The 23,862-nt window shown below is 42.5% G+C and overlaps 2 protein-coding genes across 2 annotated transcripts; both read left to right on the forward strand.

Annotated features, from left to right (window-relative positions):
* Window positions 1–298: 298 nt before the first annotated feature.
* Window positions 299–5,818, forward strand: LOC311015240 (uncharacterized protein C12orf56 homolog; the record flags this gene model as incomplete). Its single annotated transcript, XM_084012369.1, has 9 exons — window positions 299–333; window positions 2,440–2,584; window positions 2,871–2,965; window positions 3,414–3,503; window positions 3,595–3,682; window positions 3,754–3,828; window positions 4,049–4,126; window positions 4,427–4,608; window positions 5,659–5,818. 9 exons carry the CDS (start codon window positions 299–301, stop codon window positions 5,816–5,818), a joined length of 948 nt encoding a protein of 315 aa, XP_083868495.1.
* A 13,015-nt stretch (window positions 5,819–18,833) lies between these two features.
* LOC311014346 (interferon-induced protein with tetratricopeptide repeats 2-like) lies at window positions 18,834–22,920 on the forward strand. The gene is made up of 2 exons (XM_084010904.1): window positions 18,834–18,856; window positions 21,464–22,920. The coding sequence occupies exons 1-2, from the start codon at window positions 18,849–18,851 to the stop codon at window positions 22,767–22,769; spliced, it is 1,314 nt and encodes a 437-aa protein (XP_083867030.1). The 5' UTR covers window positions 18,834–18,848; the 3' UTR covers window positions 22,770–22,920.
* Window positions 22,921–23,862: the final 942 nt, after the last annotated feature.

A 23,862-nucleotide genomic window follows, 5' to 3' on the forward strand; every position in this document is an offset into this window, starting at 1 on the left:
GACTGGAAGGCTGCAGATGGAGTGAGCGATGAGATACTGTACATACACACTGCAGAAACCTGAGGGCTTTACATTGTATTATCTTACAGACAGGTCAGTGGTCCAACATCTCAAATAGAAATTACTTGATGGCTTGTCATATATATATATATATATATATATATATATATATATATATATATATATATATATATATAGAGAGAGAGAGAGAGAGAGAGAGAGAGAGAGAGAGAGAGAGAGAGAGAGAGCTGTTCATCAGTGGCAGGTGAACAAACGTACTTTTTCATTTAAACAAACCATGGCATGTGAAGCTATAACCAGAGAGTTACACCAGTAGGTGGCAGCAGAGCGCCATGCAGGTGTCTCTCCAGGTTACTATTTGAGGATAAAGTGCAGGGATAGGGCAGTGTGGAATCTTCGTAGGCTCGCTCTATCTCAAGAGCAGTGGCGGTTTCTCATATGGGCAGTGTGGGCAGCCGCCCAGTGCGGCATTAGTGGAGGGGCAGCATGAGCGCCCGCACAAAAAAAAGGTGCGTCTGCTGATGCTGAGAGAGACTGGTTCACACCGGCCGCGGAAGCGCCGCAAATAAGCGCGGCCGCCCCTCGCCGTGAAGCGATCGTTTCGGCGTCTGCTCTATTTTTTGGGCGTGCCGCGAGCGATCGTGTCAATTCTGGCAGGAAACCACACAAAGAAACACGAGACAATCCGGTCAATTTGCAAAATTAAAGCAATTTTCAAAATAAAATACCGCAATTGACAAATGCGATATTTGTGTATCTATACTCGCACTGGGAAACAGGAAGAAAAAATACATTTAATAAATGTGAAGAGTAGATAAACTCTTATCTTCGCTTAGGTTCGCCCAGGGCGTCATGAAACCTAGGACCGCCACTGCTCAAGAGGCACAAGAATGTTTATGTGGCTGACCAATGTTCAAGTGTGGCTGTAGGTTGCCATTCATGGAAAACGAAAGTAAAGGCGCACTACGCCAGAACAAGATACTTGCTAATGCCCAACCTGTGAAACTTCAGTCAGCAAGAACATTGATCTCTATGTGCAGCCGGCAGCCGGGCGAGTGCGCAGGGACCGTCTGCAAATTACAAGACAAAAGCAAGACGCTGCAAACAAAAATCATTAACTCTACTGTTATACAATATTGTTTTCCTCTTGTGCACCACTTGCTGTAGTGCTGTTGTTTTTTGTTGTTGATCAAAATATTCTCCAGGGGCATTCAAATAAATACATCGTTAATATTGGATTTATTTTCTTTCAAGTGTACATTTATATCTGTCCCTCAACACAGGCTATGACTACTATCTGCTACTACAACCAACTACCACTGGTAGTACTAATCATTACAATAATAATACTTCAAATAATGGCAGCAACAATAATAACATTTGCACATAAAATAATGTTTAGTGATCCAATGAAAAAAATAACAGACAATTTGGCCCTCGACTTGGCAACCGGGGCATAATTTGGCCCTCAGTGAAAACTAATTGGGGGACCCTGGAAGGCTCAACACTGTGTTTTAGTCATTTTTGTTATAATCTTTTCTTGAATGCTTCAACTCCTCAACCCCATTTTGTATGTCAACATTTTGTATTAGTACCAGCAGTTTGTAAGAAATTGGCCAGTAAATGATGTCATATTTTGGTTCTTAAAATTCACCAAATTGATGCATTAAAATGAAATCTATTAAAATGTTTCTCTCGGGGGGCATGCCCCCGGACCCCCCTACAAGATCACAAGACCCCCCACGATAGAATCCTGTGGGAAACACTGATATTGGTACACAAAACTGGTAGATCGGCCCCTTAGTCATGATTGATTCTGGGCTGGACCAATTACAGCCGAGGGGCGATGCCCAACAGTGTACAAGCCTTGTCACAAAAAAGTTTGTTCATAGGCTTCATTGTCTTTCCATCGATACCTGGTGGGCCAGTCTCGGCTGAAAATGCCCGGGCCAATTTTTGATCCCAGTCCAGCCCTGCCTGTCAGTCTTTTAGTGCATTGCTCATTTATATAGGGTTGATTTAGCAACCAAGAAATTGTTATCATTAAGAATAATACCCTTACAGTAACACATATTGAAATGATTCCATAGAGTATTCCTTGTTGTGTTCATACAGTGGATTCAAAGATAAGTCAACAAGGTTTCATCTTGATTTGAGTGTAAACTGCCTTTACATCGACTTCATTGTTGTGTGTGTGTGTGTGTGTGTGTTTAGGGGTCCACTCTGTTGTTAGACCCGCTCTACAGAGGGAAGTTCAGTGCCTCGTCTGTCTCCTTGCCTGGAAAGCTTCCTGCCATCAGGTACAAAACTCTGTTGTAACAGAGGCAACATCGTTGTGTATGACCTGTGTGTGTGTGTGTGTGTGTGTGTGTGTGTGTGTGTTCGTGTGTGTGTGTGTGTGTGTGTGTGTGTGTGTAGCTGGGAGCGGACAGCTCACCTGTTTGGTCAGCTGAGCTCTGAGCTCCTGCAGGAGGGTCTGAGTGTGGAGAGTCTCTACCTGCTGCTGCAGGAGCTGAGAACGGCTGCACACCACAACGTCACCCTGCGGCAACTCTTCTGGAGGGTGAGATGTCCCAACACACGATGTCTCGTCCCCAACAGTGACCATCACAACGACACGCTCAGCACTTTTGACATTTCTATCATTAAAGTAATGAGTAAATACTGTCACATAAACGTAGTGGAGTAAACGATACAATAACAGCCTCCCAGAGTAGAAGCAGAGTAGCAGAACTTGAACATAAAGTACAAGTTTATTGGTACCTTACTTCAGTGCAAGTACCTTAGTGCAGTACTTCAAGTAAATGTACTTTTGTTAATAAAAAGGTGTATATTTTGCTGTGTTTCAGTCCAGTGAGCTCTGCGTCTTCATGGTTCAGACTCTGGAGGAATCTCTGCACAGCTGCCAGAGACTCAGTGGAGTCTACACAGCAGATCAACTACTGTAAGCTCAGGGTGTGTGTGAGTGTGTGTGTGTGTGTGTGTGTGTGTGTGTGTGTGTGTGTGTGTGTGTGTGTGTGTGTGTGTGTGTGTGTGTGTGTGTGTGTGTGTGATCGATCTCAAAACCTAAATACAATCAGGGAAATCACCCTTTGGATGATAAGCTGCTTTGTTTTTACACAACACACTTTAAACTGCTGTTTAAGAAGGCTTTGGGTGTGTTCATAACATTTCATCTGTCTCTACGACTTTGGCAACTAAACAGAAACTAATTGTGTGTGTGTGTGTGTGTGTGTGTGTGTGTGTGTGTGTGTGTGTGTGTGTGTGTGTGTGTGTGTGTGTGTTACACAGAAACCTGTAAAAGGTCATTTAGATTTCACCAGTTATGTACTGTTAATGGACCTCATGCCATAAAGGCTCTGATTTAACGCCAGCTCGATGCTTCTATTCAGACTGAGCACTCTGATCGTCCAGACGCTCGCCGTCATGTTCAGAGAGACGGATGTCGAACCAGCCAGACTCAACCTGCTCTCTGCCAAAAAGTAAACATCTCACCATCCTCTTGACTTTACCTTTATGGAATGATAATCCTGTCTCTGTTATTAACACCCTTCCCCCCCTCCCTCCCTGCAGAGGTGCCCTGGCCTCCAGAATGCTGCTTGCCTTGATATGTGCTGCAGAGCTTCAAACACAGAACCAAAGATCCCAGGTTGACTGTGAGGTGAGCTGCTCACATTAATATCATTATGTATTTAATCAGTTTTAAATGTCACAGCTGTCCTTCTCTGTCAGCCTCAGGACTTCCTAGCTGAGTATCTGGACGCTGCCTGCTCCCTGCTCTTTGAACTGCTGCTTTTAGGCCACGAGGTGAGTGACAACTATACGATGGAATACTATTTTAATTACTCTCACTGCCAAAGGGGGAGACAAAGGTGCCGTTTTGGATACAAAACAATCTTTGCTTGTCTATAATAAACAAATCCAAATATATCATACATATAGGTGTAAAATGTCTTGTTTGCAAGTGTGGGGAAGTCCAATCATTTGCACTCAGCCTGTGAATTTACACTTTATTGACTTTATTTAGGCCAGCAGATGTTCTTCAGCGGACACCTCCCTGTCTGTCGGTTGGATGCTCGGAGTCCTGCAGCCACATCCTCACCTGGTAACGTTCCTCACCGGCACTTTAGTAGAGATGGGAAACATATTCTCACATGAACTGGCCAAATAACGAAGCTTGGTCAGATACGTGAAGCTTCAAACTTGACTTAAAGTGAGTTGACTTGAGTCAAAGTGTAGAGGGAGTTACTCTTCTCCTGAACTGCCTGAAATGCCTCCATTCAAATGTTGCCTTTTCTTCTATAAAGTGTTGAGTCACCAAGTAACACTTTTGAATAATATTGATCTATAAAGTGTGGTGTGGAGTCAAAACTGAAATGAAGCTGGTCTCCTTGTGTCTCTGCAGTTGTCCTTCATTGGTCACCAGGTCCAGCAGGTGGTGCTGGTTTTGTCAGACCTGCAGGAGTCCTTTCTGAGTCCGGTTCAGTCTGTTCTGCTCTTCCAGTGCTGTCGCCTCCTGCTGGCCTGCCTGCAGTACAACAACCAGTTGGCCCAGCACCTCAGCTCCCAATTCAGAGTGGAGTTCAGGTTTGTGCTGCTCTGAAAACAGTCTTATTTTTAAGATTATTTGATTATTTTGAAAAAGGTGGCTTGCTCCCTCCAGGTTGAGGGGGAGTTCCTGCCTCAAGTGGAGGAGTTTAAGTATCTTGGGGTCTTGTTCACGAGTGAGGGAAGGATGGAACGCGAGATTGACAGGCGGATCGGTGCAGCGGCTGCAGTAATGCGGTCGCTGTATCGGTCCGTCGTGGTAAAGAGAGAGCTAAGCCGAAAGGCGAAGCTCTCGGTTTACCGGTCAATCTACGTTCCTACCCTCACCTATGGTCATGAACTTTGGGTCATGACCGAAAGAATAAGATCCCGGATACAAGCGGCCGAAATGAGCTTCCTCCGCAGGGTGGCGGGGCGCTCCCTTAGAGATAGGGTGAGGAGCTCCGTCACACGGGGGGAGCTCGGAGTAGAGCCGCTGCTCCTCCACATCGAGAGGAGCCAGTTGAGGTGGCTCGGGCATCTGCATCGGATGCCCCCTGGACGCCTCCCTCGGGAGGTGTTCCAGGCATGCCCCACCGGGAGGAGACCCCGAGGAAGACCCAGGACACGCTGGAGTGACTATGTCACCCGGCTGGCCTGGGAACGCCTTGGGGTCCTCCCGGAGGAGCTAGGGGAAGTGTCCGGGGAGAGGGAAGTCTGGGCGTCCCTGCTCAGGCAGCTGCCCCCGCGACCCGGTACCGGATAAGCGGAAGAAAATGGATGGATGGATGATTATTTTACACTTTAAGAAGATGTGTGTCTTATCTGTGACACAATAAACAAGTGATAAAGTGGTTCCAGTATGTTTTAGTGGCTTTAAGAGTTTTAAGCATATTTGATAATATATTGTGGATAATATTGTGTAATTATTTTGGCCAGGATAATAGTGATGTGAAATGTTCACACTGCCGGGTCGATTCGTTTTGCAAATAGTGTTTTTTTTTAAATGTGTAGAGTAAGTAGAAGTGCAGTAACTAGTACGATGTTTTCCTCTGAGATGTAGTGGGCTTCCTTGGGTTTTATCTAAGGATCTGTGTTTTTCCCCTCCAGGTACTTCGTGAAGCTGTCGCGTGTGCCGAGGAGAAGCTGCCGCCTCACTACCCGATCAGTCAACCGACTGTACGACTGGTGGAGCAGATCCTGGCTGTTTATCTGCACAGATGATCGCACACCAACACATGTGCTCTCACGCCTACAAACAGGGCTGTGACAGTGTGTGCCTTTACCAACGTCTGAGTGAGTTGATGCTCAGTCAATCTGCCACTAACACAGGTGGAGCAAATGATCCCAGCAGGAGCGATAGCAGCTTTCTAACATGTGTAGCATCGTGTTCACCATGTTCACCATCATAGCTTAGCACGTTAGCAACCAACCATCTGCTAACAGACACTAAAACCAAACATTTCTGCTGTATGAACATTCTTCCCTGTATTCCTGGATTCTGCCTTTGTGAATATTTTGAACATGTAGATTTGTAAATGTGCTGAGTCCTCAGGTGAGCTGCGCTGTCAATAAAGGTTATTTGAAGGTGAAGTTTTTTTGAGCCTGGCTCATGTTTTGTGGCAACACACAGTGGCCAATCAAATGCATGTATTCATGGTAGATTATGTCTGTCTATCACCCGATAGACAAAAGAAGATAAACAACAGTTAGACTGAAGAAGCGAGTGGTAATAATACCCAGTCAGTCTGAGGTTTAGGCTACTGTCGGCAGGTGGTGCATTAAAGATCTTAAAATTTACCAGAAGCCACATATCTGAGACTAAGAACTACTATACTGTTGTATCTCCTTTGTTTATTCTGTACGCTTTAAAGGTGTTGGTGTGTGGATTTTGGTGCTTTTTCTATCTTTTTCAAGTCTTTATGCTAAGCTAAGCTAACCAGCTCCAGCTATGTACTTATGTCATTTGTTTTCTGCCTAGTCCTGCCCCACTGTGCCGTGATTGGCTAGTACTGTACTACTGTACTGTGATTGGCTAGTACTGTACTACTGTACTGTGATTGGCTAGTACTGTACTACTGTACTCTGATTGGCTAGTACTGTACTTCTGTACTGTGATTGGCTAGTACTGTACTACTGTACTCTGATTGGCTAGTACTGTACTACTGTACTCTGATTGGCTAGTACTGTACTACTGTACTGTGATTGGCTAGTACTGTACTACTGTACACACTACACTGGCAACAGGAAGTTACTTATTTCTGATCCATAAAATCCATGTTCCAGTTTGTGCAAATCCTTCACAATAAAAGCTGGAATCCAAACAGACTGAGGCTCTAAACAACATTGATAAATAAAACACTGTAAAAACAACGCAGCAAACTTTTCTATAGTTTCTATGTTTAAAAACTCAACTCTGGAGTAAATTGTTTTTAAATGTATTTCTTGTATTTTGTAAATGAACTAAAAGTAAACTCTTATTTTGGGTTTCGATGTCATGTTGTTCTTTATTTCCATGTCCTTCAGAAATAGGTACAAAGATTTACATTCAAGATTTAGCATCAAATGAAAGTATTTGCTGAAGACAAACTTGCCGTTTGTAACAATTCTAATATTTAATATTTATTTAAGAATGGAAAAATGATGACGGTTGTCTGGTTTTAATGCTACCCAGTAACTTAGAAATAGAAAGTTTTCTGATCATTTACTTCAGTAAAAGTACCAATAACACAGTATCAAAGGCCTTCACTCAAAGATATTTAAGTAAAATTACAAAACTATTAGTATCAACATATACTTGAAGTACCAAATATACTTATGCAGAATGGCCCATTGTAGATTTATTTCTGCATTATGGTTATTAATGCCATTTTACATTCCTGCTTATACTTTTAATAGAAACGCTTGTCAGCAGTTAAACATTTTAAAAAATGTACTTTTGTATCCCACATGCTGTAATTCTACTATGATAGGACAGCTAGATACTTCTAAAATGATTTATGATCCTGTATTTCATCACGATCCGCAATGAAACCCAATATTGTGCCAGCAGTAAAATTCAACAGCAGCCTTTTAAAATGACATGAAGTTGAATCAGCATCGCTCTGATAAGCTTCATGAAGAGAGGCGTTGGTGTTTTACAGTGTTGTCATAGCAACATGTTTTTATACTGTCCATCGGCCCGTACCATACACTGTGTGGTCATTTAGTGCTACAGTTTCCTCCTTTAACCACTAGGGGGTGATGTTATGTTGGGATGTTATTTCTCAACAGCCTTTTGTTGTGTGTTTTCAAGTGATTTAAGTCAAACCACCCCATGTGGTGCTCTGAGACTGGAAAAAAATAATAATCACTTTTTTCACTTTTTTAGACCATTGGCAGAAAATAGTTCAGAATGAATACTTTTGAATACTGAATACTACCCATTGAAGTCTGTAAATTATTCAGAGACTGGTGGACATTCTTTTTCAGAAATCCAAACTTTAGTGACTGAGCACCACAGCTATTCCTCCATTGTACTTTGGTAGAAGTAGAAATACTAAGTACATTTACTTTAACGCATTTCAGTCACGCCTTGTTGAGGCTTATTCAAACCAGGTTAAAGTTGTTGTGTGTTACGCCGTTCACGGGATATGAAGCCAGACCAGAACCGTGAATGTCGAATCATCGAGAAAATGGCAGAAAAGACCAGAGCAAAAATTATTGATGGAACTGTACGAGGAGTACAAACCCATCATAACCAAAAAAGGGAATACTGTAGTGATAAATAAAAATCGCGAGGCTGCTTGGGCAAGAATTGCCGAGCGATTTAATACTTAAGTACCGTTAAGAGTAACATGTTCTAATATAACACTGACTATATTTTCTCTAATGTGAGGATAGTGTAGAGGTAATGCGCCGGCTTTACATGCGGCCGCCCACGGTTCAATTCATGACATAGTCGTTTCTTTTTCTTTCTTTGGCCGGAACTCTCTTTCTCTCTCTTTTTCTCTTTTTTTAGATAGGCCTAGTAAATGCATCTACATTGACCGACTCATTTATCTCAACAATTTAATGAATACATTCAATGAACCTATTAATGAACTCACCTGAAAGGAATTTATGTGGCTGAAAATTGCATGCAGCAATGCCTTTGTCATTGGGATCTATAACATGCTATTATATCTTGTTTTTGCAAGTTATATTTGGGTTCTGGGGAAATTGTATGACATATTTATCATAGTCAAGGTAAAATGTTGGTCTAATTCTCTGATCTAAAGACAATTATACAGGCAAAAAAAAAGAAAAAACCACACATGAGATATTCTCGCCGGGATGTGAACCTGCGATGCCCACACTCAAGGGCAGGTGCATCACCACTCACCCAACTGGGGGCTTTAAATTATGATATGGCCAGTCGGTGTTAAACAAAATAAACGATTTATTCATATTTTTTAATTGCAAGCATGTATTTTTAGACGCTTGATGAAAATAAAGTCTGTTTGTACTTCATGTATGTAATTTTGGTAAGTTTTCCAGTCTTTCACGTGACGAAATCACGAGGACTAGGCTTGGCGGAACCTTCTGCTGGTACAGTTGTTTCCGACAGACGGACTTCTCTGAAACCCCCGCTAAAGTAAGCCTGATGGTTAGCCTGCCCCAGAGCAGGCTAGTTTGGTCGGATAAATTCCCATGGTTACTTAGCGGAGAGTGCCTCAAGTCACGTTGATGGAATGCAACTCTCGCTAAAGGTAGCGAGGCTTATCGAAATTAGCCCGGCTTTGCGCTTAGCTAGTTTGATGGAATACCCCTCTGGTTAGAGCATTAGCTCTGTGAAAATCTCTTTCATAACCAAGAAAAATTGGTATTGAATCTGTAATGGTTCTAAATGAATCCAAATCAAATCACTCATTAGGGATTCCCTGCACTAGTAATATGAAAAGTGAATTTGTTTTCAAATATGATATCCAGTGTGGTATCGCTCTCTTCAAAGCAGCTCATCTGTAATACTTTTTTTTTTTTTAAAGCAACACTTAAAGTGATGGTTCGGAGTAAAATGCACCCGAGGTCATTTCCACCATGACATCCAGCCAAACACCCCCTCGGAAGCATTTTTAGCGATGGTCAGCATTGGTCAAGATAGCCGCTATCAGTCGAATGGCTTACTAGCGCTATGGTACAGGGGGTATATCTCGTAAATTACCCCACTAATAATGCATGGAATGTTACCAAACTTCTCCAGTAGTACACATAGGGTCTGTACTCACAAAACGAGGCATTTGAAAGTTTGTAAGTACATCAGGAGTTTATTTAAAAGAACACTTGCCTGATAGGGTCTATCCTCTGTTGCTATGCTACCGCAGCGTAGACGCCACTTCCGTGTTTACCCAGCCGATGCCGTGACGCGAGTTTCACACGAGAGTATGAAAAAGTTTCGCTGAGTTTTTATAAATGCTTGTATTATCAGGTCAACACATTTTTATAAATGCTTGTAATATCAGGTCAACAAGTGTTGACCTTTTTAAAATGTGTATTTCATCTGGACCATGGTGTGACAGCCAGGGTGTCGTATGGCAAGGTATGGCAGCTGCCACACCTTGGCTCCAGGGGAAAATGTAAATGCTCATTTTTTTTAATACATTTATGGAATTACTCTGTATCAATTTGTATTGGTTATTATATTATTTAATACATATAAATGAACTACAAATGTACATCAGAACAACACAATCGATTTCTCTAGATATTATCTTTCCCAACACTTGTATCCCCCCTCCATATCTTGAAATGTGGTATCTCCCAGTCCCCCACCCCCCAGAGCTGGGTCATTATTGTTGTTGTTTTTTTGATAAGCTAATTAACTAAAATGTAGAGGAAGCAGAGAACTTTAGAATCTTTTTTTTTTTTTTTTTTTTTAATCAAAAACGGCAGGTGATGGGTCCAATGTTGCCCCAGCAGGGGAGGGAGGAGGACCAGGTAGTGAAGGTGGGATTCAGGCTGTTAACGAGGCTGTTAGCCACTCCAGCACCTGCGCCTGGGATGAAGATGCTAACAGGAAGACGGAGACTACATGCATGGAGGCTGAGAACTCGTCCCCACCGACTTCTCAAATTGAATCCGAGTCTGAGTCTCCACCAATTTCTCAGATTGAAATAGCTGGATCAGACTTGGACAGCGATAAGGAAGGTCAAGGCCCGGGTGCCAGTACAACTACAGCAGTAGCAGCCTCTGGGTCAACTGGAGCAGAGAAGAAGGATATTAGTGGATGTAAAACAGACGGACTCAGGCGTCCTCGTTTGACCCACTTCCAACTAGAAATGGAAGACGCTTTAATGTCAGTGTGTATCAGGAATATGACTGGGTTGAATACTCTATGCAAGAAGATGCAGTTTATTGCTTTGCATGCCGTCATCTTGGAGGAGCCTCAACTTTAACAGGTGACAGGAATGGACTGCGTGTGTTCATAGACACTGGAAACGAGTCAAAACCTACCTGCGGACCACTATGGGCGATGACAGGCTCACACACCTTATGTTAATGGCTGTTGAGCCTGCTGTCGTAAAATCACTGGACCCAGATGAACTTGTCAATGACTTTACCGGTTTGAGGCCTCGGCGTTATCCACTGATGGATTAATTCTGAAAGTTCATCTTAAGGTAAGATACACTACCCCAACATCTTATTAATCTGTTTGAAAAAATATGATTTCTCTTTTCTTCTCCCTCCGTCCCTCTCCTCTTTGCATTTGGACTTTAACAGTTTTAAGTTGACCTGGTATGTTCACGTGATATTGTTGCAATTACATAGTGAATGAAGTGAACAGAATGAGTGAAATTGTGTTTGTCAGAAAGGCTACTACTGCTCTTTACTGCTGCTTGCTATCCATGGTGCTGAAAATGGATGCGTAACGGCGCATTTGACTGAATTGATTGATGGACGTGTGTAGTTAAGTGTTTGTGTCCATAGTTATTCAATTCAATTCAATAAATGTATTGCCATTAGGGTTGTGACGATACACTCCGCTGACGAGAACGAGACGAGATTTTAAGAAAACTACAATTACAAAATATATGACTGGACTAACAGACTTTAATTTAACAGAGTTGCACATGCATTTTGAAATATTTTATTATAACTCTTTACATGCATGATGTAAGCATGATCTTTTAATAAACTTCTTCTTTCACAAATTTAAACTAAAACTAAAATTTATAAAAGTTAAAATAAAATATTTATTTTTCCCAAGTGTAAATATGTGCAAAACCAAATCAAAGTTCTACTTTGTCAATACAGAGTGCAAAGCAGTTTTGCCCGCGTGCGACCAAGAGGGAGAACCTTTAAAAGGAACAAGATGGTGCAGGTGGCTGCATCGCAGGTGACAGAGTCAGACACTGGCAAGCGTGGTTTGTTGGGCTCCGCGCTGAAAGTTCTGTCTCTACTTATCAACGTTCTATGCGTGTTTAAGATAAACAACTCGCCGCCTCGACCCAGTGTGAGTAGTTTTAAAAGGTATGGACTAATCTCTGGCATACAACGCCATCACCATCTGAAGTTGCCTACAAGCAAACTACAAGATAACCTACCAATACTACTCACATGTGTATTCCTGTTGCTGGTGCCGTTAACAAAAGGACAATGCTCACTCCTCTTAACCAGAAACGTGGACTTACTGCTTCCAATGAACCCTAGCCTACTCAAGTTTTGCTTTGGTTCCCATGCCATTTTTGCCTGCATACTCAACAATGGCCAGGCACAAACATGCACGCCAGGTCCGAAAAACGTCAATCACTCCACTCAGAACAATAAGCGTGCCTGGATACAAGCAGCCATAATCCACACCCTGCTGATATTGCTAGCTGGCGATGTCCAACTGAATCCTGGCCCCAGTGAAACCCTACAGGGAACGCCGAGTCTCAGCTGTATGGAGGCGCTTGGTGTGACCGCTAGCACTAGGACTACATCCCCGGAGGTGTACTCTGCAGGGACGCATTCTGCAAGGGAGAACCGTATCGCAGGGAGAGTTACCAACTGCTCCATCATGGCACCCGACCTCACGACAGGAACCCTAGCCTTTCAGCCAGAATCGGACTGTCTCGTATTGGGGGGTGTCGGATTGAGAGCCGAAGCCGACATGCGATCTGAGGACTCCAGCTGGGCACTGCTGAGGGACCAGTGTGGATGCAGCCGTATACACACGACCCACCACCCAAAACAAACCGGACCCAACTGGAAAACTCATCAAAACTGCACCAAACATACCAAGCCGATTCTCAAACAGACCAATATTTTCCAAACAGTCTATCATGCCAAAGTCATATGGGAACCTGCTGTTAAACCTAGGGGTATATTTGGGGGGCACCTAAATATTAGAAGCCTTCTCCCTAAATGTGACGAAATCAAATCATTATTGTTGGACTCAAATCTGGACTTCTTATGCCTTAGCGAAAGCTGGCTTCATGGCAAGGTTTCTAACTTCAATTGTTGACGTACCTGGGTACAATTGTTTTAGAAAAGATAGGACAATTGGCAGAGGGGGCGGTGTGGTTGTCTACATAAGGGATTCCTTCAGGTGCGCTGAAATTGAGTTTGACTATGATGTTCCTATTGAGTGCCTTGGGTTAAATGTCTATCTATCCCCGGAGATGCATTCCCGCATTTTAGTCCTATATAACCCACCCACACGTGATAGTGGATTTTATGAAAAATTAGAGAAACTGCTTAAAGCGATCTCTCATAAAACAGAGGTGATGATATTCAGCGATTTCAATATTAACTGGGCAGACAAAAAAGCTAGAAGTAAACTGAACAGTACTATGTCTAAACATGATTTCAGTCAAATAATTAAAGGGCCAACGAGAATCACTAGATCAACTCAGTCCCAGATAGATCTCATATTCACAAACAGGACTGAACGCATAATAAAAACGTTCAACCTCATAGGAAAATTAACCTAGGAAATTAACCAAGAAAGGTTTTGTCAATTACAGACTAGGCCTACCGAACGTAGATAAACTCATTATACCAAAGCAAGATCTACCAACAATGGAACACGAACTAAACGAAGTAACGTGGGACGATGTTCTGCAAAGTACTGACCCGAACACATGTTGTAGTGAACTTATGAATGCCATTAATACAATTATCTCAAAGTTCCTCAAAACGTCTAAAAAATCTAATAGAAAAAATGTCCTTCCGTGGGTTAATTCATCTATTAGACAACTAATGAAACAACATGATTTTGCACTCAAGGCTTGTCTAAAGAGTCGTACAAACACAGCCCTAGCCCTATATAAAGGGCTCCGTAATAGAGTCACAAAAGAACTACGTGCAGCTAAAACAACATATTATATTTCACTTTTAACGGAGGCAAAGGGTAACAGTTCATTTATTTGGAAACAAATGAAAAGCTTAATAGAACCACAGAAAGCTCAAAGCACGGTGCAGGAACTCAAAATTGGAGATTAAACCCTATCCTCTTTATGCCTAATTTAACAGTCTCGTGTTTTAAAAGAGAACTGTTTAGCTTCCAGTAAGCATATATCTTTGTGGGGGCAGAGTCCAATGGTATAAAAATGGAGACTGCATTATGATCAGTTAGTGGTGTTGTAATAATGTTAGCTGATATTTTATCAATGTTCAGATTATTAGAAACTAACCAAAAATCTAGACGCGATTTCCTGGTGGCACTTCTGTTACTCCATGTAAAGGTACTGGCGTTATGATGATGATATCTCCACACATCAATTAAATTCCCTTTTTTGCATGAAGACTTTCAGGTTTTCATTAACTGCAGTAGAGTTACGTTGAGGCCAGCAGTCCAGGTTGTGATCAAGTATCATGTTAAAGTCTCCCCCTAATACCTGAGATAGGAAAGTTATTAGAAGCATTTTGAATATGGTTTTCTAATGTATCCAGCAGTATGTCATTATCATTGTGTGAATTATAGCCATTTATGTTAACAGTTAACAATATGAATTCTTCAATGTCTACCACTTGGAGAATAAAATGTCTTGAGGGATCACAAGTAGTTAATAACACGGATCCTGAAAAGTTGTGCTTTAAATTGGTAACACCGGCAGAATGTTCAGATCCATGAGCCTGCCACAACTCATTACCCCATTGGGATCTCCAAAACTTTCGGTCATCAGGGACTGAATGTGACTCTTGGATAAAACAGAAATCAGTTTTGTGCTTCTTGGCAAACAGAAAAAGCGCTTTGCGCTTAATATTATTTCTTAACCCCCTGGCATTGAAAGTAACAATGGATAAAGACATATTAATAACAATGAATAGAACGATATATGTGAAAAAGATAGAATAAACTTTAAGATTATTATCCTCCCTATCAGGAGCTGACCCATCTTAGGTTCTATGTGCAGTGAAACATATTAAATGTAAACATAGAGAGGCACCTTTGTTTTTGATGGCAATTGAACTCAACAAGCCATATAAAGTGTAATCCCGCAGGGCAACATGTAAAGAGTGACCTGATGTTATCAAAAAACGAGGTAAAAAAGAGTCCTGAGTGAGATTGTCTTTGCTTATCAAACCTTCAGCATAACAGGGTGCAACTTAGAGCACTTAAGTTGCATAAAAATGAACTGTGAGCACCAGTGTTAGAGCCATATTTTATGTTAGTTAAAATTTATATTATATCAGTTATATTATAAATGAATTCCCATTTCATCTTAGCGATGTTATATTTTATTCTAATTTACTTAAATGTTAGATTTATCTTGAGATAATTAATGGGATGAAGATCAGCTGCTGGAGAAGAGAGTGGGTGGGACACTGAGCCAGGATAAAGAGGAACTGAGTCAGTGATAGGATGTGGAACAGGGGGATCGACACTGTTTTCGACCTCACCTCACCTTCCCGTGCATCATGTTCTTTTGTGTAAAGTAAAATAAACGAACAAACGTAAACGAAGAAAGAGACTTGGTGTTTAATTGATGGAAAAGTGCGAGTCAAGATAGCGGCCCCCTGTAAAGTGAAAGGTTCTAAACAAATGTCTAGAACTGGCCACAACAACCAGGTTTCAGTCTTTCTCAGTTACCAGTATAAACCTTAATAACGTGATGTAATTATCACCTTCAGGTAGTGGGAATCAGTTCAGTTCCTTCAGCAAAAGCTCTCCCTCCGATGTAGTACGCTGTTTTTCCTTGTTCACGTGCTTTGGCCACCAGAGGCCACAGCTGCCTCCGTCTCTCTCTGGTGGCAGCTGTCGAAGCGATGGGCAAACTGCATGATGATTCCTCGAGGCTTGGAGACATCTTTCCTTGGTTGAACGAGCCGATGCACTGTATCAATCACTTCTGGGAGTTTTGTTTTGAACTCCGGCAGGATGGCAGATGTGTATCACCTCAGTGCGGACGTCTTGTTCCTTATTTTCGGGCACTCCATACAGGAGCAGGTTCCAGCGTTGCGAGTAGTTCTCCAGATCGGTGACTCGTTGGTCCACAAATGAAACTTTTTTCTCCGTCTCTTTTGCTCGAGCATCAACTTGTGTCACCTTTCCTTTTACCTCCTGTCGTTTCTGTTGTATTCTTGCTGATAAACAGATGAGGCGTGTTCAATAAACGTGTTCTTTATTAACGTAGTTGCTGCGGCATGTCCAAACTCATACTAAACACTGACTGCTTCTACAGGTCTAGTGCGCATGCGCATCCTACTAAGGATTATGGGAACTGGAGTTCTTATGTTATTAACACATAACACCACACCTCCCGAATCTCAGCGCAGGCAAAGTCAACTGTTTTTTTTTCAACCCCTCAATCTTCAGTGTATTGTCAGAAATCAGTTTCTCCATGTTTTTTTTTCCAGACTATCCAGCCTGGTGTTTAACCCTAACCCTATTTTTATATGCCCCCGTCATCCATATCCAGGGAACGGTGTGTCTTTTGTTTCTTTGGTGCGGGGGGTTTGGATGGTGTAGATGCTGGTGTCGTGGGAAGAGGAGGGAATTCCGAATCCACAAGGGAAATCACAGGTTGATCTGCCATGCTGTAGTCATGCAGGTTGTGCATAAGCGGGTTCTCTTTTGTTGACGGCGCCTCCATGCTGTGTCGTTGTGGTGCGCTAGCTTACTGATGCACTTAGCTTAGCAGCTTTCTTTCATCGACGTATGTCGTTGTACGGTAACAGTTCTTCATAAATAAAGGTTGTTGCCAGTTCAACACGGTGTACTGACCACTGCTCTAAAATTACCATGAGTGGCATTCAGTTTAAGATATATGTTTCATAAAATGTTTTCATTTGTTGGTGTTCAGCTCCCGAACGCGCATGTGCTCACGCCACCATCTTGGAAGCCCCCGCTAGAATGTTTCGCTAGCTGGCTGCTGTCGCGGGAGTCGTGGAGTAGGACTGACGTGTCCTCACTGAATCTCTCCAGTGCTGCATGGTGTGTGTGTGTGTGTGTGTGTGTGTGTGTGTGTGTGTGTGTGTGCGTGAGTGTGTGTGTGGAGAGAGAGAGAGGGAGAGAGGGAGAGAGATGGCCGGGCGCGACCACCAGATGGAGCTATTCCTCACAGCGTTCAGGGGCGGAGCCACTGACGTCAGATAGAATAGCGAGAGAGGGAGAGAGAGAGAGATGGCCGGGTACAGCCACCAGATGGAGCTATTTCCCACAGCATTCACGGAAACAGCTGGCGTAGGATACGTGTGGGGGCGGTGTATGTGTGTGCACATGTGTTAGCTGGAACAAAGAGAGAGGGAATGCGCGCGTAATACACAAAAGATCAGTAAGCTATTACCATCACACGGGAGCCCGTGAATGAACTGGCGTTCGTTCGGCGGGACCCCGGTCCTTTAACTGATGGTAGATCACTTACTGAGCTCGTGAATGTGTCCGAGGTTGGACACACGCTGTTACCGAAATGAAACCCAGCGGCGAGGGTGCACAATCAGCATTCAAATACAACAACACAGAAGGCAACGGACTCGGCGGTCCGTGATCAAAACTTAAAACACGTTAACAAGAATTACAAGCATATCCTATACTATCAAACCTATATCTCTGCCCAGATAGATAGCCTCTTACAGTGTTGATGTGTAGCCTGTGAGTCCGTTCCCGGCGATGGAGGGCTGCGGCGGTAGTTCGTGAGTCCCCGGCGGCAGCAGGGGACGTGAGTCGGCTGAGTCCAGACGAGAGCGGGGCGTTATCCCTCTCGTTGATCAAACTCGAATAAAGTAAACAGTTCGTGTTTCTTCCTTCCGCGGGCAACAATAGAATCGTACGGCTTGGCGATTTAGTCAGCTGACTTCAGACAGTAGCGGGGCTTCCTGCTGGTCGCTGGGGTAAAGGAACCGTTCGTGTTCCTCTTCTGCAGGCAAACAAAGAATCACGCGGTTGTGGGGATCTCTCAGGATCCAAAAACGAGTAAAACAAAAGGGGCGAGTCGCGGAAAACAGGGAAAAACAGTCTGTCGCTCATCCAGCGAGTTTGGGGAGAAGACTGTGGCCTAGGACAAAGGAAACGCTGCAGACGTTATAAATTGGTCTCCTGTTGCAGCGGTGTGCTGCGGTGGACGAGTCAACCTCCTGTTGCAACGTGGTGTTGCGATGGAAGAGAGAGTTCTTAAGGTGGCGCCGGTTTATATAGCTCACGGCTGCTCCCGGGGACCCCCTGGGGTACCTGTGGTTGTCAGCCAATAGGGCACCAGTTGTGTGACGTTGCACTTCGCACCTAGGTGCGAGGTGAAACCAAAATGGCAGTTGTAGTTTTTTTATCTCCTTTGTTCCTCTGTCCTGACCGCATGTGAAGGCTTTTGTAGGCCGCATTGTGTAGTCCTCATGGTGAGGTCCCAACACAAGACAGTGCCATGTTCATGTTTAATCTGTCTGATATCTTTTGTTGCAATAGACTACTAGGTGACCTACAGTTAAGGCAGTTCTGGCAGTGTCTGAACATTTAATTTAAGGCTTTATCAGTAACTACTTTAAAGGAAGGGGAGATGTAGTATGACCCTCTTGATGACCAGTACCTGGGGGCTGTATAAATGTATCTGTGTGTTGTCATGCAGGCAGTTCAGTAAATATGCCAGCAGGCTGAAGACATGCCGTTGTCCGCATTCATTTGTAATGCAAATTACTAAAAGTCATGTCAGGTTTTCACTTCTTCTTTTTTTTTTTTTTTTTTCAAATGCAGCTGTAGGTTTCCATTCATGGTAAATGAAAGTCAAGACCAGTACAAGTGTGGTCAACAACATCTTACAACTTACAGTAAAGCAGAAGCTGGACATCACCTATATACACCTGCAGATCCAAGGCAGCAACCCGAGCCAGCTTAATATTTAAAGAACTACAGGTGGGGAAACAGCTGAATGATGAGGTGAGTAACTGCTTCTGCATACATTGTAGTCTATGAGTATTTACTATGATTATGATTGATTAAATGTCATGAAGTCCCAGGGCTGGAAATGTTAACATTATGCTTTCATTGAAATGGAAGGAAAATTTCATTGAAATGAGGGTCCCCTCATTTCAATGAAATTTTCCTTCCATCAAAATTAGGCCCTATGTTCCCTCAGCACAGGGATGGCCCTTCCCTGCAGTTTATGTAATACGTAGGTATTAGTAGGTAATGTAGGAGTAGTACTATAGCATCATTAGCATCATTTAGTCACTATGCAACAAAAAGCTGGAATAAACTTGCTGAAGATGTAAGACTTGCCCCAACTCCAACCACTTTTAAAACTAGACTGAAAACTTTCATGTTCACCATAGCTTTCTGCTAAATCTTTTAAGGTCTGCACTGATTTTTATTATTGCAAATATGTTTTTATTCTCCTTGTCTTTCTGTAATGCATTTAAATTTTGCCTTTATTTTCTTTTAATTATTTTATTTCTTTCACTTCATTGTATGACATGTTAAACATAAAGTTGCCTTGCCTACAGTAACTATAGTTAGGATTAGGATTAGGTTTATCATGTTCTTTATGTTATTATTAATCTGAGGGACCATAGGGTTCATGGAACATAGAGTTGATGGAACATAGAGTTGATGGGCCAAAGGGCTGAAAAATATCCTTCCCTCCAGGGATGTAGCCATCATTTCAGAAGTGAGGGGGACAAATTGTTCTGAGGTGTATTGAGTGATTTATCATCCTCTCGCATTCAATTGCACCTCTCCTTAGTGGCTAAAGAACCACATAACTACAAACAGCACAGCACCAGGGGACCGACTTTAGTTCTTTAGAATTATATACTATCAAAATCTAAAGTCAAAATCTAAAATCTAGAGCTGAGTTGACACAGAATGACTCTCTAACATCTACAGGGTAAGTAGCCAGATAATAAATGTGCGAAGCAAAATTAAATATATAAATTAATATAAAAATGTATATAAATTTATAAATAGAATTAAGAATAGTAGTGGTGACATAGCTGTGGAAATTAATCACAAAGTCACTTTTATGCTATCTATATTTTTTCTCAGCTAGTTATATTCTCTTCTCACCTGTGACCCTGCATGATCATCCTTGCTGGCCTCTGGTCCACTTTCTCCTCCCTGACGCTGCTCTTTCTATTATATAAAGATTTAAAAAATATTTGCAAAACAATAATGAGCACAAGTTCTGTGCAGAAATTAAGGAGGAGTATATTTCTAGGTGGTAGAGTAGCCAAAAATTGTAGTCAAGTAAGAGTGTTGTTACTTTAGAATAATATTGCTATAAGTAAAAGTAAAACGTATTTTGCAGTAAAACAACTCTCAAGAGTACAATGTATCCAAAAAGTTACTCAAGTAAATGTAAAGGAGTAAATGTAACTAGTTACTACCACCGCACCTAGCAAGCGATTCAACATAACTAACAGTTAACAATTGTTAACTAACTTAACTTGATAGGCCTATATTGACATGTATTAATTAGACATCATTGAGCTAAACATTATCTACATGGTGAACAAGATCTGAATCAATGTCTGTGTGATTGAAATCACAACACGACAGCGGTGTTTGCCGCCTGGCTCTGACTGCTCATGGTGCGTTCGAAGGCGGCATGAATGAAGGGTAGTTTATGTTTTCGTTAGGCTAAATTTATCAGTAGCATTTAGTCACATGTAAGTCTTTGGTAAATGATAAAAAACAATTGAATTGCCCTCCTGTGATGTTTACAAGTAGGCTGTTAGGACATGCAGTACCAAAACCGGCCACAAAAACCCCACCAATATCAGGATTTTAAAAAATCACTGCGACAGATTGAGGCAAAACACCCTCCCGATTTTTTTTATATGATTTTAACAAGAATATGATCTTTAAAAAAAAGTAAGTTTGGACCTGATACGTGTTGTCAGTTTTTTGGAATATGACTCTGAAGTTGGGCAAAGATGTGTTTACTTCCATTTTTGAGCCTTAATATCTGTGAAACTAATAATCTAAGAGAAACCATATTTTGTAGAATGTTTAAGCTAACACCAGAGATAGAGGCAGAAGTGATAGAAGTCTTTTATCTGTAAAAATGGGAGCTCAGCCACTCTTCAAATGTACTATTTTATTTCAACAAGCCACATTTCAAGTACCTACCATATTAGGTTATCATTGAGCTACATCCCTGATATTCCATGTCTGGAGGCTATTAGTAACAGATATACACTGAAGAAATTTTGAAGGCCACAGGTGAGATAGTTTTCCAGATATTGCCGTTTAAAAATGGCTTTTCAGAGCATGATGCCAAAAACCGTCTAAACTACCCTTCATTCAATGATGTTTCATGAGAAAACTGTTGACAGTAGAGACCTAATATTTTGGATTTGTCCTACTAACAAGTGTGTCTTTGTACTTGAATTTTTTCAGGACATTCTGAGATGGTCAGGTGGGAGGCAATTGATGAAATGACACGGAATGACCCCTTAATGTACAGTGCGCACAATAATTAAAAAGAACAAACAATAAAGCAAAGTACTGTTAACATTTTTTTTTTTTCGTATTTTGCATCAGTGTTGCTCAACAAACAACACTGGAGTCCAAACTGGAGGCCCTGCAGTGCCACTTCACCTGGGATCTGGAGCCCGGCAGGTCCAAACTCTTGCGTCTCAGGGACCAGCTGGAGGACATCGGCATGGAGGAGGGAAAGAAGTGGCTGGGTCCCATTTACAACCTGCGAGGGTTCATTCAGTACAAGCTGGGGTTCACTGAAGACGCCCAGAGTTCCTTCAACAAGGCTGCAGAGGCCTTCCGCCAGATGAGAAACGCAGATGAGGGCTCGTGGTTAGTGGTGAACTACGGGAACCTGGCTTGGCTGCACCATCGCCTGGGAGACCAAACAGAGAGCGAGGCTTACCTGTCAAAGGTCAACGCCCTGATGAGTAAATACCCATCTCCAGCCCAGGACGAGCTCCATGCGGAGATCTGCGCTGAAAAGGCCTGGACCCTGATGAAGTTCAGCACAGAGAAAAAGCTGCTGGCTAGAGATTACTTCCTGAGAGCCATCAGGATGCAGCCGGACATGGTGGAGTGGAACACCAGCCACGTCATAGGGTTGGAGAATGCTCTTAGATGCAGCAACATAGGGCTGGAGGCTGACATCTTGGAGAAAATGAGAATGGCTAAGGAAAAGGATCCAGAGAACTTGTACATCGCCGTTAAGTACGTTGAGCAATGTGCTAAGAAAGGAGAAAGAATTGAAGATGAGGCACACGAGTTAGCCAGAAAGGTTTTGAGAAATCCTGTCAGCAGCTACAGTGGTATTAAGTCGTTACTATGGGTTTACAGTATTTATGTGTCTATTGATGAGGCCATTGATTTGGCAGAGGAGGCTCTGGAAAACCATCCAGATGAGCGTTATCTGAAGAGGTGTGCTGCACTCTGCTATAAATGGAAGATAATGTTTCCCAGGGACAGTCGCCCAAAGCAAAGTGAGATAGACAGAGCAGTCAGCCTCCTTAAAGAGGTGATTTCTCTTTACCCACATTCTTCACTTCTGAAGGAAATAGATCTGGCAAATTTATACGCAAAGTCCAATCATGACCAGGCTGAAGCTGAGCAGATATACCAGGAACTGCTAGAACGTGAGCTTGAACCTGCAGACAAACAGATGCTTTACAACTACTACGCAAAATATTTATACTTTGACCGACAAGATTCCAACAGGTCGATACAATATCACATGAAGGCAGTAGCGATACCAGAACAATCCTTCTTTCGTGGAAACAGCATTAATGTTCTGGGGAAGATTAAAGATAGTCACAGGAACCGAATGTGGAGAGAAATAGAGGAGTTTCTGGAAAACTTGCAAGAGCCTTAGTGTTTGTAACAGCGGGTTCTAAATGTAGAAATGATAACGGTAGTGCATTACCTTAAAAATGTGTACATACTAATTGATCTGTATCCTTTACAGACTGGTTTCAACAAGTAATCATGACTTTACACTTCAGTAGATTATGGAAGAGAAATCCTTAAAAAACATAGGGTTGCTTAAAAAGTTGGAATAATTTGCAAATGTCTTGTCTTTTATAGCACCAAACAAATGTTCTGCATGAATTCATATCACCTGGGTAATAGGGACATAATGCAATCATTGCACCTGGTCAAAGGTGATTACTGATGCATTTAGCAGGAACACCGGAGCCTCTGTGAGAGAAATTGATCCCGATTGATGTACGGGGGAAGTCATCACAACTACATTCTGGAGCAATGCGGCCTCCATGGTCTGGGCGAGAGCGGATCTGTTTCGGTACTGCGGAGGAAATATCCTCCGTGCTCGGCTCCCCTCCGCCTGGACCGGAGTGTGCCCATTGGATTCGGGTTTGAAAACCTACCTCTAATCAGCGCTATCTTCCCCGTCACCCAGAACAAAAATGTAGATCGAATCAATTATGTTGTATTAATCAAACATCATGATCGTATATTAAAGGAACCAAAAAAAAAAAAAGTTTATACTCTTACTTACTTATTCTTACACTTATTGTATTTTTATTGTTTGCTTGCATTAAAAGCGCTCCCTTCCTGAGTGATGACAACTACTGAGTGTGGGAACCACAATAGACTCGGTTCACAACAATATGTTGCCAGGTCAAGAAGACCAAAGGCCTTAGAAAACAGGATTTGGGAATCACAGGCTATGATGAAAGGGATGACGGAGACGGAGCAAGGATGGAGTCAGATAAGAGGAAGGAACTGGAAAAGGAACCTGAAAACAGCCAATCCGAGAGGACAACACCCATCCATCCATTTTCTACCGCTTATCCTGGGGGGGGGGGGGGGGGGTACTGGCTGGAGCCGATCCCAGCTGTCATTGGGCAAAGGGAGGGTACACCCTGGACAGGACGCCAGTCTATCGCAGGGCCGACATATAGAGACAGACAACCATTCACGCTCACATTCACACCTATGGGGAA

The sequence above is a fragment of the Eutrigla gurnardus genome, assembly GCF_963514095.1.
Source record: "Eutrigla gurnardus genome assembly, chromosome: 6".
In the NCBI taxonomy this organism is placed as follows: Eukaryota; Metazoa; Chordata; class Actinopteri; order Perciformes; family Triglidae; genus Eutrigla; species Eutrigla gurnardus.